Source organism: Marmota flaviventris, chromosome 13 (assembly GCF_047511675.1).
Source record: "Marmota flaviventris isolate mMarFla1 chromosome 13, mMarFla1.hap1, whole genome shotgun sequence".
Taxonomy (NCBI): Eukaryota; Metazoa; Chordata; class Mammalia; order Rodentia; family Sciuridae; genus Marmota; species Marmota flaviventris.
In genome coordinates, this window is record NC_092510.1 from 65,680,153 (window position 1) to 65,696,134 (window position 15,982).

The 15,982-nt window shown below is 42.4% G+C and overlaps 1 protein-coding gene across 3 annotated transcripts in view; it reads right to left on the reverse strand.

The window, feature by feature from the left end:
• Window positions 1-1,091: 1,091 nt before the first annotated feature.
• The window catches only part of Rigi (RNA sensor RIG-I), a 62,971-nt gene continuing 48,080 nt past the window's right edge, over window positions 1,092-15,982 (reverse strand). The window contains exons 17-19 of one of the 3 annotated variants that reach the window (XM_071600684.1): window positions 5,253-5,396; window positions 2,885-3,213; window positions 1,092-2,758 (exon numbers count right to left, since the gene is read on the reverse strand). In XM_071600684.1, coding sequence (XP_071456785.1) covers window positions 2,905-3,213; window positions 5,253-5,396 — 453 coding nt within the window. In that variant the 3' untranslated portion in view covers window positions 1,092-2,758; window positions 2,885-2,904. Of the gene's footprint in view, window positions 3,214-5,252; window positions 5,397-15,982 lie in introns of all 3 variants that reach the window. The other 2 variants (XM_027931022.2, XM_071600683.1) reach the window with 2 other exon arrangements.

Below are 15,982 nucleotides of genomic sequence, written 5' to 3' on the forward strand. Positions count from 1 at the left end.
TTCTTCAGAGAATCTCATGGCACTGTGTTCCACAGAATGCACCCGAGGAAATACTGGCTTCTGCTTTGTTATTTGAAATTCAGTTAATATAGAATCTGTTTTAAGTACAGGAATCAGTTTACTGACGTTGTTGCACAATCAGGGCTTTGAAAGATTCCATTTCAGGGTGAAAGCATCATAGTGTCAGCACCAGCTAGAATCATGGAGATAACAAGGTGGTAGAACACGTTTATCTGAACCACCTGAAGAACTTACAGAAATACACATGGCTAGACACCCTGCTAGGACACTATATTGGGGACTGGGATTATGTCCATGAAAAAGACTCCCTGGTTGGCTCTCAAATGCAGCCTTTGATCAAGAAATCCGATGACAGCAATGACCTATTTCTTCATTCAATACATATTAACCAAGTGCCTATTCTGTTCTCAGGTCTATGCCTGACAATGGCTTGATTCCATATAAAAGTCAAATGAGGAAATTCTAAGTTTTTGTTTCAGCTTTAGTCTGAAGAAAGGACTATTTGCCTTCCATCTAAATTAAATGTTAAAAGCGTTTTTCTCTTCTGAATAACATTTCTAGTAGATATTTAATATATCCTGTTGAAGTTCCTAAATAGTAATAGCAAAGAATAGTAATTACATATAAAGATCCTAATAGTGAAAAATGAAAAAATCAGCTCTCAACAAATTGTTTTAAATAATCTTTTTATTGCATCTAAGAATACTATTATAGTAACCATTGTTAAGCAATTAATTATTTGTGTGTGTGTGTGTGTGTGTCGTGTACTTTTCTTATATTTTAATTAAAAGCTGTCACTAACCCTGACAGTTTGGGGTTATCCTTGTTTTACAAAGAGCCTATGTAACTGGCAAGTTTACTTGACTACTTGCCAGCACTACTGCTGAAATGGAAAGTAAAGCTGCCGTAATGTGTTATCCTATTAATCTCCAGGGTTCATCTGGGTAATTTCCAAATAGCCTTCAGATATAAATATGTCTTACTTGAAAAGGTCATGTCATCACATGTGCTGAACATATTACTAACCTTTTGTGCTCTCTGGAATTTTGTTTAGGTCATTTAATGGTCGTAATGAACTACAACCAACCAATCTGAATCTGTTTTGGGGTGATACTTAAATTACTATAGATCCTACCCAGAACTAAACACAAGACAAAAATAAAATAAACCCAGGCACTGTTACCATGTCTGGAAAACCCCAAACTAAGCTCTCTGAAGCATCAGAAAACCTTGCTAAAAGACACAGGAATGCCATGTGAGTACATATTCTAATTTTTTAAAGTAACAGGAACAGCAAAATTGAACCATTTCCACAGTAGCAACCAAGGGGCTTAACTGAGGACAGATAAACCAAGTGTTAAGCATCAATCTCTATTAATGAAAAATGGCTTGAGATGACTATACCAAAGGAAGAATGGCATGAGTTAAGAGAACAAATTAAATGAGCAAGTAAACAACTTCTTAGGAAGCATTGTATCCCTGATGTGCCCTCACCACTAAAAAATGGACTACTGTAGAATTTTATGATTACCATGCCACACATTGCTATTAAGAAAACATGAGGATATGTAACTTGTACTTGTGTAGGTATATACTGAACCCTTGGAATCATCTACACTTAAGGTATCAGCAAAGAAGAAGCAATAAAAATGCTTTTATTTTTATAAAAAAAATAGAAAGGCAGAAGCCAAGGGAAATTTTCAAGAAAAGAATAAGACAGCCAAATGCAACAAAGAAGTCAAAAGGACTAAGAAATGGCCGTGTGATTTGGCAACCAGAGTCACTGGCAGCCTTGAAAAGAACAGCAGATTAAGGGGAAAAGCCAGTTTACAGTGGTTAAGGAAATGGGGATAGGGGTATGGAAAACCTTTCAGCATCCCATTCATTTATTTAGCTCAGTGTGTATGGCGCTGGTACATTGTATGCATTGGCAGTGGTTCTGAAAAGGATAGAACCGAATTTGTTTTAGATTTTTTTGTTTTAATTAGTTATACATGACAGTATAATGCATTTATGCACTTTGATATACATAGATGGGATATAATTTCTCATTTTTCTGAGTGTACATATTGTAGAATCATATTGGTCATGCAGTCACATATATACATAAAATAATAATATCTGTTTCGTTCTACTATCTTTGCTATCCCACATCCCCTTCTCTTCCCTTCCTTCCCTTCCCTCTACCTAATCTAAGGTAATGCTGTTCTTCTCTAGTGCCCCCCACCTTAATGTGAATTAGCATCTGCATATTAGAGAAAAACATTTGACCTTTGGTTTTTCAGGATTGGCTCATTTTGCTTAGCATGATATTCTCCAACTCCATCCATTTACTGTAAATGCCATAATTTCATACTTCTTTAAAGCTGAGTAATAGTATATATGTGTGTGTGTGTGTATATATATATATATATATATATATATATATATATATATATATATCACATTTTCTTTATCCATTCATCTATTGAAGGACACCTAGGTTGGTTCCATAGGTTAGCTGTTGTGAATTGAGCTGCTATAAACGTTGATGTGTCTGCATCACTGTAGTATGCTGATTTTCAGTCCTTTGGATGTAGACTGAGGAGTGGGAGAGCTGGGTCAAATGGTGGTTCTATTCCAAGTTTTGTGAGGAATTTCCATACTGCTTTCCATAGTGGTTGTGCCTATTTGCAGTCCCACCAGCAGTGTATGAGAATTCACTCACATGTGTTTTGCATATACGATGTAGTACAAACTGTTCAAAACCAACAGAAAGTGAAGTTAACTGAAAGTGTGTAATACAGTATAAGCCTTGTGTAAAATACCTTCATAGAGGCACAAGCAATGGGTGATTACCCACAGGGTTAATTTCTTCACTCACCATTCCCTGTAGCTAAAGACTTAGGCCCTGAAGTCATTTGGATATTCTGCAGCATCAAACTGTATCTTCTCAAAATGAAAATCTTTCCACTTTGAGTACCGTGTTTGAACTCCAGTTGCAATATCTTCCACTACAAAACTTTCAATTTTTATGACTGGAATCTCAAATTCCTTATACTTCACGTGGATTCCCCAGTCATGTCTGCAGTTCTCTTTGGCACAGAATATCTTTGCTTTCTTCTCAAAACCCCCATAGCTCTTCGGTCTGGGGTGTGGTTTACTCACAAAGCGTTCCTTAAAATCATCTCCAACCACAGTGTAATGGCATGTCTAAGATGAATAGTTGGAACAATATAGAAAATGTTAGAAGCAATCCGCAATTGTGATTTAAGATAAAATACTCCACAATAATCTGAGATGAAGAACAGATGGAATCCCACTTATTTCACAGTTTGGAAAAGGAATCACCTGAAGGCCACATTAGGCCTCAAATTAAATGCTACTAGGTACCTCATCAAAAGGAAGATTAAGAAATTTTCAGGAAACCTACCCCCTAAAAGTTCATATTCTGAGTTCAGAAACAAAAGACATAGTTGTTGAAGATCTGTGGAGTGTTAAATTGGTCCATGAAAGGACAGGCACAATCCAAAGGACACATGGAACAACAGCAAAGGATCAGTGTGCCCCAGAGAACACCATGGACGGTATGTCCATCGGCCACTCATACAGTCAGCTTTACAATAAACTGCACAGAAACAAATGCAACTCCAACATCTAGTCTTCCAGGAATACAAACTCTAAAATGGCCATTGTCAAGGAAAAAAAAAATCACAAAAAAAAATTGAAGCTAAAAGGACCTTTTACAGCTAAAGAAAGGCAGGGGAACTTAGTATCACTCATAATATGTTTCTCGCCCAAACAGTTGGGCTGATGAGGTTTAGTTTTCTGAAGACCAAAAGGAATTCTCAAGTAGTAACTCGTCACCTGACTAGCCCAGCCACTCGACCTGCTCTCCATCAGCAGCAAGTTACACTCAATGTTTGTCTTTGGAGACTTTTTAAAAAATTACTTTTATATATATTTTTAGTTGTTGATGTACCTTTATTTTATTCACTTATTTATATACTATGCTGAGATTCAAACCCATGTGCCTCACACATGCTCTGCAAGTGCTCTACCACTGAGTCACAACCCCAGCCCTGTCTTTGGAGATTTTTCTAATCCTTTATTTATAAGGAAAAAAACAACAATAAAAAAACAGAAGGTCGACTTGCAAGTGTCACATTTGAAAAGGAACATTTTGTTTTCATTGGAAAAGTGTTCCATATCCCATAAAGTTTAGAAAATAAAATCGTAGGAAGAAAATAGTCACGGAACCTCATCATCAGAATATAACATTTTGGCATATTTCTTTTAATATCGTTTACAAAGGTACCCGCCCCCCATGGTATTATTGTTTCATGCAACTATAAGAATAGCATATTGGGCTAGGGTTGTAGCTCAGTGGTACAGCATTTGCCTAGCGTTGTGAAGCAAAGGGTTCAATTCTCAGCACCACATATAAATAAATAAAGATCCATTGACAACTAAAAAAAGATTTTTTAAAATAGCATATTTATAGTTTTGTATCCAGTTTATTTTTTCCACTTTTATTATACTACATAAGCTTCATAATCGTATTTTTAAATAAAAATCTACTTTGGGATAATTTTAGACTTAGAGAAAAGTTGCAAGAAAATTCTTTGTATACCTTTGACCCAGTTTCCCTAAATGCTAACATACTACAAACCATAAAACTAAGAAACTAATATCTGTATATTGCTATTAGCTAAACTACAGATTTTCTACTAAAATTCTTTATTCTAGGATCTACTTAAGACTACACTGCATTTAGCACAACCATTATTCTGAAGAGCTTCATAATATTTAAAAGACAGTAATTTTTACCTTGACACACAACAACTGTATTTATGGGGCACAGTGAGATAATTCAACACATGAGTACAATGTATAATTATCAAATTAGGGTAATTTGCATTTTCATCTCCTTAAAACATTTATCATTGCTTTGTTGTAAAAAAGATTTATGAAATATTTAATAAATTGTTGTCCCTACTATACTGCAGAACAACAGAATGTATTCCTCCTGACTATACTTTGCACCTGTTATCTAACCTCTTATGCTCCTCCTCACTACCCTTCCTAGCCCACAATGACCACTAGTCTCTCTACTATATCAACGGTTATAGCTACCACATAAGCAAGATGAACCATAGCAGAAAAAAATAGTAATCTTAACATAAATATTTCATCAAGTTTTAACTTATGCTAAAAATCAACCAGGTGCTCTTATAAAAAAGGCTGCTTACCTCTACCACACGTACATCAGCCGTGTAACATGCCAAGGTTTTGCACTTTCCACAGAGCAGGTTTTTATTTTTCTTATCAGGGACAGGTTTTGATTTGGGTTGACTATCTCTGATGAATTTATCATGTATCTGTATACTGTGAACCTATGTGCCAAAAGAAGAGCCTCATAAACATAGTCTAATGAACATATGTGTAAATAAAAGCACATGTAAGTACATATATAATCATTCATATACACCTATGAATAGACAATATCTACTTATATTGCTTTGTTTATAAATATCACATGGATATGTTTATTGGCTCTCTTGACTGTTAGTCAATGTTTGTGGCCTCCAATTAGTCTTTCAATTTCTTCTTCAAAGTTGCCATAAAAGGACTAAATATATTCATGAAATAGTCATGTGAACCTCGTTTCACACTTTAGTGACTGGCAAAATTTTAGAAATCCATTCAGATACATAAATTGAACTATACTAAAAAGCTATAGTAACAAAACAGCATGGTATTGGCACAAAAATAGACATGTAGACCAATGGTACAGAATAGAAGACACAGAAACAAACCCACATAAATACAATTATACTAGCCAAAAACACACATTGGGGAAAAGATAGCCTCTTAAACAAATGGTGCTGGGAAAACTGGAAATCCATTTGCACCAAAATGAAAATAAACCCCTATCTCTCACCATACAAAAAATTCAACTCAAAGTGGATCAAGGCCCTAGAAATTAGACCAGAGACCCTTTGCCTAATAGAGGAGAAAGTAGGCCCAAATCTTCATCACATCGATATAGGCCCTGACTTCCTTAACAAGACTCCTAAAGCACAATAAATAAAATCAAGAATTAAGAAATTGGGGGCTGAGCCGCCCCCTCCCCCTGCGCCGGCATAGTAGAGGGAACTGGGACCAAAGACAGAGCAGGCCCAGCGGCCTGCTGTGGGGCAGAGCCGCCCCCCACCCCCCTCGCCTGCCAGGTAGGGGAAGGGTGACCACCGACAGAAAAGGCCCAGTGGCCCAGGGCGGGACAGAGCTTCCAATCACTCCTGCAAGGTAGGCGGGCCTGCGACCCACAGGCAGAAGAGGAGCAGTCGCCTGCTGAGAGGCTGAGCCGCCCCCTCCCCCTGCGCCGGCATAGTAGAGGGAACTGGGACCAAAGACAGAGCAGGCCCAGCGGCCTGCTGTGGGGCAGAGCCGCCCCCCACCCCCCTCGCCTGCCAGGTAGGGGAAGGGTGACCACCGACAGAAAAGGCCCAGTGGCCCAGGGCGGGTCAGAGCTTCCAATCACTCCTGCAAGGTAGGCGGGCCTGCGACCCACAGGCAGAAGAGGAGCAGTCGCCTGCTGAGAGGCTGAGCCGCCCCCTCCCCCTGCGCCGGCATAGTAGAGGGAACTGGGACCAAAGACAGAGCAGGCCCAGCGGCCTGCTGAGGGGCAGAGCCGCCCCCCACCCCCCTCGCCTGCCAGGTAGGGGAAGGGTGACCACCGACAGAAAAGGCCCAGTGGCCCAGGGCGGGACAGAGCTTCCAATCACTCCTGCAAGGTAGGCGGGCCTGCGACCCACAGGCAGAAGAGGAGCAGTCGCCTGCTGAGAGGCTGAGCCGCCCCCTCCCCCTGCGCCGGCATAGTAGAGGGAACTGGGACCAAAGACAGAGCAGGCCCAGCAGCCTGCTGAGGGGCAGAGCCGCCCCCCACCCCCCTCGCCTGCCAGGTAGGGGAAGGGTGACCACCTACAGAAAAGGCCCAGTGGCCCAGGGCGGGACAGAACTTCCAATCACTCCTGCAAGGTAGGCGGGCCTGCGACCCACCAGCAGAAGAGGAGCAGTCGCCTGCTGAGAGGTTGAGCCGCCCCCTCCCCCTGCGCCGGCATAGTAGAGGGAACTGGGACCAAAGACAGAGCAGGCCCAGCGGCCTGCTGAGGGGCAGAGCCGCCCCCCACCCCCCTCGCCTGCCAGGTAGGGGAAGGGTGACCACCGACAGAAAAGGCCCAGTGGCCCAGGGCGGGACAGAGCTTCCAATCACTCCTGCAAGGTAGGCGGGCCTGCGACCCACAGGCAGAAGAGGAGCAGTCGCCTGCTGAGAGGCTGAGCCGCCCCCTCCCCCTGCGCCGGCATAGTAGAGGGAACTGGGACCAAAGACAGAGCAGGCCCAGCGGCCTGCTGAGGGGCAGAGCCGCCCCCCACCCCCCTCGCCTGCCAGGTAGGGGAAGGGTGACCACCGACAGAAAAGGCCCAGTGGCCCAGGGCGGGACAGAGCTTCCAATCACTCCTGCAAGGTAGGCGGGCCTGCGACCCACCGGCAGAAGAGGAGCAGTCGCCTGCTGAGAGGCTGAGCCGCCCCCTCCCCCTGCGCCGGCATAGTAGAGGGAACTGGGACCAAAGACAGAGCAGGCCCAGCGGCCTGCTGTGGGGCAGAGCCGCCCCCCACCCCCCTCGCCTGCCAGGTAGGGGAAGGGTGACCACCGACAGAAAAGGCCCAGTGGCCCAGGGCGGGACAGAGCTTCCAATCACTCCTGCAAGGTAGGCGGGCCTGCGACCCACAGGCAGAAGAGGAGCAGTCGCCTGCTGAGAGGCTGAGCCGCCCCCTCCCCCTGCGCCGGCATAGTAGAGGGAACTGGGACCAAAGACAGAGCAGGCCCAGCGGCCTGCTGAGGGGCAGAGCCGCCCCCCACCCCCCTCGCCTGCCAGGTAGGGGAAGGGTGACCACCGACAGAAAAGGCCCAGTGGCCCAGGGCGGGACAGAGCTTCCAATCACTCCTGCAAGGTAGGCGGGCCTGCGACCCACTGGCAGAAGAGGAGCAGTCGCCTGCTGAGAGGCTGAGCCGCCCCCTCCCCCTGCGCCGGCATAGTAGAGGGAACTGGGACCAAAGACAGAGCAGGCCCAGCGGCCTGCTGAGGGGCAGAGCCGCCCCCCACCCCCCTCGCCTGCCAGGTAGGGGAAGGGTGACCACCGACAGAAAAGGCCCAGTGGCCCAGGGCGGGACAGAGCTTCCAATCACTCCTGCAAGGTAGGCGGGCCTGCGACCCACCGGCAGAAGAGGAGCAGTCGCCTGCTGAGAGGCTGAGCCGCCCCCTCCCCCTGCGCCGGCATAGTAGAGGGAACTGGGACCAAAGACAGAGCAGGCCCAGCGGCCTGCTGAGGGGCAGAGCCGCCCCCCACCCCCCTCGCCTGCCAGGTAGGGGAAGGGTGACCACCGACAGAAAAGGCCCAGTGGCCCAGGGCGGGACAGAGCTTCCAATCACTCCTGCAAGGTAGGCGGGCCTGCGACCCACTGGCAGAAGAGGAGCAGCCGCCTGCTGAGAGGCTGAGCCGCCCCCTCCCCCTGCGCCGGCATAGTAGAGGGAACTGGGACCAAAGACAGAGCAGGCCCAGCGGCCTGCTGAGGGGCAGAGCCGCCCCCCACCCCCCTCGCCTGCCAGGTAGGGGAAGGGTGACCACCGGCAGAAAAGGCCCAGTGGCCCGCGGCGGGACAGAGCTTCCAATCACTCCTGCAAGGTAGGCGGGCCTGCGACCCACCGGCAGAAGAGGAGCAGCGGCCTGCTGGGAGGCAGAGCCGCCCCCTCCCCCCCGCGCCTGCAAGGTAGTCGGAACTGAGACCACCATCAGAACAGGTCAGACCTGCAACCGAGAGACAGAACAGGCCCAGTGGCCTGAGGAAGGGTAGAGCCGCCCCCCCCCCACAGGCCTGCAAAGTAGGCGGACCTGCGACCCACTGGCAGTACAGCCCCAGAGGCCTGCAGAGGGGCAGTGCCGCTGCCTGCGCCTGCAAAGTAGGCAGAACTGCGACCACCGACAGAACAAGCCTAGCGGCCCGCAGAGGGACAGAGCCGCCGCCCGCGCCTGCAAGGACGGCGGACCTGCTACCGACTGGCAGAGCAGGCCCAGCGGCCTGCCGGCGTGGTAGGCACATTGCCCCAATTGGCGGAGGGGCAGAGCCGCCGCCCGTGCCTGCGAGGGAGACTTTGCAACTATACAAGACCAATATAAATATATAGGGGGAAAATTCAATAGCACAACAGTTTCACCAAGAAGAAAGGAACGCGAACAGTATGAAGAGACAAGGAAAGAAAGGACCACAAGCATTGCAGGTCAACTCAACTTTAGAAGAGGTAATAGCGGCAGCTGATGGAATGTCAGATAAAGAATTCAGGATATACATGCTTCAGATGATCTGGAGTCTCAAGGAAGACATCAGACAGCAAAATCAGACAATGAAAGATCACTTCAACAATGAATTACATAAACAAATCCAAGAAGCAAAAGATCAACTATACAGGGAAATAGAGGTTATAAAAAACAAACAAACAGAAATCCTAGAAATGCAGGAAGCAATAAGCCAACTTAAAAACTCAATTGAGAATACTACCAGCAGAGTAGAACACTTAGAAGACAGAACATCAGACAATGAAGATAAAGTATATCAACTTGAAAAGAACATAGACAGCTCAGCAAGACTGTTAAGAAACCATGAGCAGAACATCCAAGAAATATGGGATAACATCAAGAGACCAAATTTAAGAGTCATTGGGATACAGGAAGGAACAGAGTTTCAAACCAAAGGAATGAGCAATCTATTCAATGAAATAATTCGAGAAAACTTCCCAGATTTGAAGAATGAGACAGAACCCCAAATCCTAGAAGCCTACAGGACGCCGAATGTGCAAAATCATAAGAGACCCACACCTAGACACATTATAATGAAGATGCCCAACATACAGAACAAGGAGAGAATTTTAAAAGCTACAAGAGAAAGGAAACAGATCACATTTAGGGGTAAGCCAATCAGGATAACAGCTGATCTTTCAACACAGACTCTGAAAGCTAGAAGATCCTGGAATAACATATTTCAAACACTGAAAGAAAATGGGTTCCAACCAAGAATTGTGTTTCCAGCGAAATTAAGCTTCAGGATGGAAGATGAAATTAAAACCTTCCACGATAAACAAAAGTTAAAAGAATTTGCAGCTAGAAAACCATCTCTTCAAAACATCCTTGGCAAAACATTACAGGAAGAGGAAATGGAAAATAACAATGAAAACCAACAGTGGGAGGTAGGACACTAAAGGGGGGAAAATAATCAAAGTGGAAAACAAACCATGTTTAGTAACATAAATAAACAAATATGGCTGGAAGAACAACCCATATCTCAATAATAACCCTAAATGTTAATGGCTTAAACTCACCAATTAAGAGACACAGGCTAGTAGAATGGATCACAAAACAAGACCCAACAATATGCTGCCTACAGGAGACGCATTTGATAGGAAAAGACATACATAGGCTGAAGGTGAAAGGTTGGGAAAAATCATATCACTCATATGGACTTCGGAAACAAGCAGGAGTATCCATACTCATATCAAATAAAATAGATTTTAAGCCAAAGTTAATCAAAAGGGATAAAGAGGGACACTACATACTGCTCAAGGGAACCATACACCAACAAGACATAACAATCATAAATATATATGCCCCAAACAATGGTGCAGCTATGTTCATCAAACAAACTCTTCTCAAGTTCAAGAGTCTAATAGACCACCATACAATAATCATGGGAGACTTCAACACACCTCTCTCACCACTGGACAGATCTTCCAAACAAAAGTTGAATAAGGAAACTATAGAACTCAATAACACAATTAATAACCTAGATTTAATTGACATATATAGAATATACCACCCAACATCAAACAGTTACACTTTTTTCTCAGCAGCACATGGATCCTTCTCAAAAATAGATCATATATTATGTCACAGGGAAACTCTTAGACAATACAAAGGAGTAGAGATAATACCATGCATCCTATCTGATCATAATGGAATGGAACTGAAAATCAACGATAAAAGAAGGAAGGAAAAAGAATATATCACTTGGAGAATGAACAATAGGTTACTGAATGATCAATGGGTTATAGAAGACATCAAGGAGGAAATTAAAAAATTCTTAGAGATTAATGAAAACACAGACACAACATATCGGAATCTATGGGACACATTGAAAGCAGTTCTAAGAGGAAAATTCATTGCTTGGAGTTCATTCCTTAAAAAAAGAAAAAACCAACAAATAAATGATCTCATACTTCATCTCAAAATCCTAGAAAAAGAAGAGCAAAACAACAGCAAAAGAAGTAGAAGGCAAGAAATAATTAAAATCAGAGCTGAAATCAATGAAATCGAAACAAAAGAAACAATTGAAAAAATTGACAAAACTAAAAGTTGGTTCTTTGAAAAAATAAACAAAATCGACAGACCCTTAGCCATGCTAGCGAAGAGAAGAAGAGAGAGAACTCAAATCACTAACATACGGGATGAAAGAGGCAATATCACAACAGACACTTCAGAAATACAGAAGATAATCAAAAATTATTTTGAATCCTTATACTCCAATAAATTAGAAGATAGTGAAGGCATAGATAAATTTCTTAAGTCATATGATCTGCCCAGATTGAGTCAGGAGGATATAGACAACCTAAACAGACCAATATCAATTGAGGAAATAGAAGAAACCATCAAAAGACTACCAACTAAGAAAAGCCCAGGACCGGATGGGTATACAGCAGAGTTTTACAAAACCTTTAAAGAGGAACTAATACCAATACTTTTCAAGCTACTTCGGGAAATAGAAAAAGAGGGAGAACTTCCAAATTCATTCTACGAGGCCAACATCACCCTGATACCTAAACCAGACAAAGACACTTCAAAGAAAGAAAACTACAGACCAATATCTCTAATGAACCTAGATGCAAAAATCCTCAATAAAATTCTGGCCACTCGGATACAAAGGCACATCAAAAAAATTGTGCACCATGATCAAGTAGGATTCATCCCTGGGATGCAAGGCTGGTTCAATATAAGGAAATCAATAAACGTTATTCACCACATCAATAGACTTAAAAATAAGAACCATATGATCATCTCGATAGATGCGGAAAAAGCATTCGACAAAGTACAGCATCCCTTTATGTTCAAAACTCTAGAAAAACTAGGGATAACAGGAACATACCTCAATATTGTAAAAGCAATCTATGCTAAGCCTCAGGCTAGCATCATTCTGAATGGAGAAAAATTGAAGGCATTCCCTCTAAAATCTGGAACAAGACAGGGATGCCCTCTCTCACCACTTCTGTTCAACATAGTTCTCGAAACACTGGCCAGAGCAATTAGACAGACGAAAGAAATTAAAGGCATCAAAATAGGAAAAGAAGAACTTAAATTATCACTATTTGCAGATGACATGATTCTATACCTAGGAGACCCAAAAGGGTCTACAAAGAAACTATTAGAGCTAATAAATGAATTCAGCAAAGTGGCAGGATATAAAATCAACACGCATAAATCAAAGGCATTCCTGTATATCAGCGACAAATCCTCTGAAATGGAAATGAGGACAACCACTCCATTCACAATATCTTCAAAAAAAATAAAATACTTGGGAATCAACCTAACAAAAGAGGTGAAAGACTTATACAATGAAAACTACAGAACCCTTAAGAGAGAAATAGAAGAAGATCTTAGAAGATGGAAAAATATACCCTGTTCATGGATAGGCAGAACTAACATCATCAAAATGGCGATATTACCAAAAGTTCTCTATAGGTTTAATGCAATGCCAATCAAAATCCCAACGGCATTTCTTGTAGAAATAGAGAAAGCAATCATGAAATTCATATGGAAAAATAAAAGACCCAGAATAGCAAAAACAATGCTAAGCAGGAAGTGTGAATCAGGCGGTATAGCGATACCAGACTTCAAACTATATTACAGAGCAATAGTAACAAAAACAGCATGGTACTGGTACCAAAACAGGCGGGTGGACCAATGGTACAGAATAGAGGACACAGAAACCAATCCACAAAACTACAACTATCTTATATTTGATAAAGGGTCTAAAAGCATGCAATGGAGGAAGGATAGCATCTTCAACAAATGGTGCTGGGAAAACTGGAAATCCATATGCAACAAAATGAAACTGAATCCCTTTCTCTCGCCATGCACAAAAGTTAATTCAAAATGGATCAAGGAGCTTGATATCAAATCAGAGACGCGCCGTCTGATAGAAGAGAAAGTTGGCTACGATCTACAGTCGGTGGGGTCGGGCTCCAAATTCCTCAATAGGACACCCATAGCACAAAAGTTAATAACTAGAATCAACAAATGGGACTTACTCAAACTAAAAAGTTTTTTCTCAGCAAAAGATACAATAAGAGAGGTAAATAGGGAGCCTACATCCTGGGAACAAATCTTTACTCCTCACACCTCAGATAGAGCCCTAATATCCAGAGTATACAAAGAGCTCAAAAAATTAGACAATAAGAGAACAAACAACCCAATCAACAAATGGGCCAAGGACCTGAACAGACACTTCTCAGAGGAGGACATACAGTCAATCAACAAGTACATGAAAAAATGCTCACCATCTCTAGCAGTCAGAGAAATGCAAATCAAAACCACCCTAAGATACCATCTCACTCCAGTTAGATTGGCAGCCATTATGAAGTCAAACAACAACAAGTGCTGGCGAGGATGTGGGGAAAAGGGTACACTTGTACATTGCTGGTGGGACTGCAAATTGGTGCAGCCAATTTGGAAAGCAGTATGGAGATTTCTTGGAAAGCTGGGAATGGAGCCACCATTTGACCCAGCTATTCCCCTTCTCGGTCTATTCCCTAAAGACCTAAAAAGAGCATGCTACAGGGACACTGCTACATCGATGTTCATAGCAGCACAATTCACAATAGCTAGACTGTGGAACCAACCTAGATGCCCTTCAATGGATGAATGGATAAAAAAAATGTGGCATTTATACACAATGGAGTATTACTCTGCATTAAAAAATGACAAAATCATAGAATTTACAGGGAAATGGATGGCATTAGAGCAGATTATGCTAAGTGAAGCTAGCCAATCCCTAAAAAACAAATGTCTAATGTCTTCTTTGATATAAGGAGAGTAGCTAAGAACAGAGTAGGGTCGAAGAGCATGAGAAGAAGATTAACATTAAACAGGGATGAGAGGTGGGAGGGAAAGGGAGAGAGAAGGGAAAATGCATGGAAATGGAAGGAGACCCTCAGAGGTATACAAAAGTACATACAAGAGGAAGTGAGGGGAAGGGGAAAAATAATACAAGGGGGACAAACGAATGTCAGTAAAGGGGGCAGAGAGAGAAGAGGGGAGGGGAGGGGAGGGGAGGGGAGGGGGGATAGTAGAGGATAGGAAAGACAGCAGAATACAACAGACACTAGTATGGCAATATGTAAATCAATGGATGTGTAACTGACGTGATTCTGCAATCTGTATATGGGGTAAAAATGGGAGCTCATAACCCACTTGAATCAAATTGTGAAATATGATATATCAAGAACTATGTAATGTTTTGAACAGCCAACAATAAAAAATTAAAAAAAAAAAAAAAAAAAAAAAAAAAAAGAAATTGGATGGACTCAAACTAAAAAGCTTCTTCTCAGCAAAAGAAACAAACAATCATGTGAAGAGAGAGCCTACAATTTGGGAGCAAATTTTTGCCACCCACAAGTCAGAGCTCAACCTCCAGGATATATAAAGAACTCAAAAAACTTAACACCAAAAAAACAAACAATCTATATTTCTGGAAAATATATTAATAAATGGGCTAAGGAGCTGAACAGACACTTCTCAGAATATGATATACATTCAATCAACAAATATGTGAAAAATTGTTCAACATCTCTAGTAATTAAAAAAATGCAAATCAAAACTACTCTAAGATTTCATCTCACTCTAGTCAGAATGGCAATTATCAAAAATACAGACAACAGTAAGTGTTGGTGAGGATGAGAGGGAAAAGGCACACTCATTTATTGCTTTCTGGTAGGACTGCAAACTGGTGCAACCAATATGGAAAGCAGTATGGAGGTTCCTTAGAAAACTTGGAATGGAACCACCATTTAACCCAGCTATCCCACTCCAAAGGACTTAAAATTAGCATAGTATAGTAATGAAGCCACATCAATGTTTATAGCATCTCAATTCACAATAGATACACTGTAGAAGCAACCTAGATGCCCTTCAATAGATGAATGGATAATGAAACTGTGGTATATATACACAATGGAATTAAAAGAGAATAAAAGTATGGCATTTGCAGGTAGATGTATGGAGTTGGAGAATATCATGCTAAGTGAAGTAAGCCAATCTCAAAAAACCAAAGAATGTTCTCTCTGATTAGTTGATGCTGATCCATAACAGGTGAGGGGGTATGGAAAAAGGAGAGGCAAAGGAGAGGGAGGCTTGGAGAGGGATATAAATATAAACTCTCTTCTTAAGCATTCAATTGTTTTTTAAATTCACTTATAACTGATGACATTTAATCATATACTAATTAAACTGTACAATCTCAAGTATTTTAAATGTTAATATTGGCAGTAAATATAGCCCTAATAGGTCAAAGTTATTTATATTATATTTAAAACTAAATAGAAGTCAATAACTGAGTAAAGAGGTTCAAAATAAGTATTAAATCTGAGGTGTGCTGTCCCTCCTCCCACACACACCCAGGGTTGGAAAGGAAGCCTTGCTCTATGCACTGAGGTGGAGAAAAGCAAAACTCAGGACTACTGATGGTGGGCAGTCATAGGAACACATCATGTTGGAAGTTCTTCATTCTAAAGAAACTTTCTTTTATGTCCTATCCTCCATGAAGAAGGGAGCTTTCCTCATTTTGCTGTTTTCAGATAACACTTTAATCAGAACAGC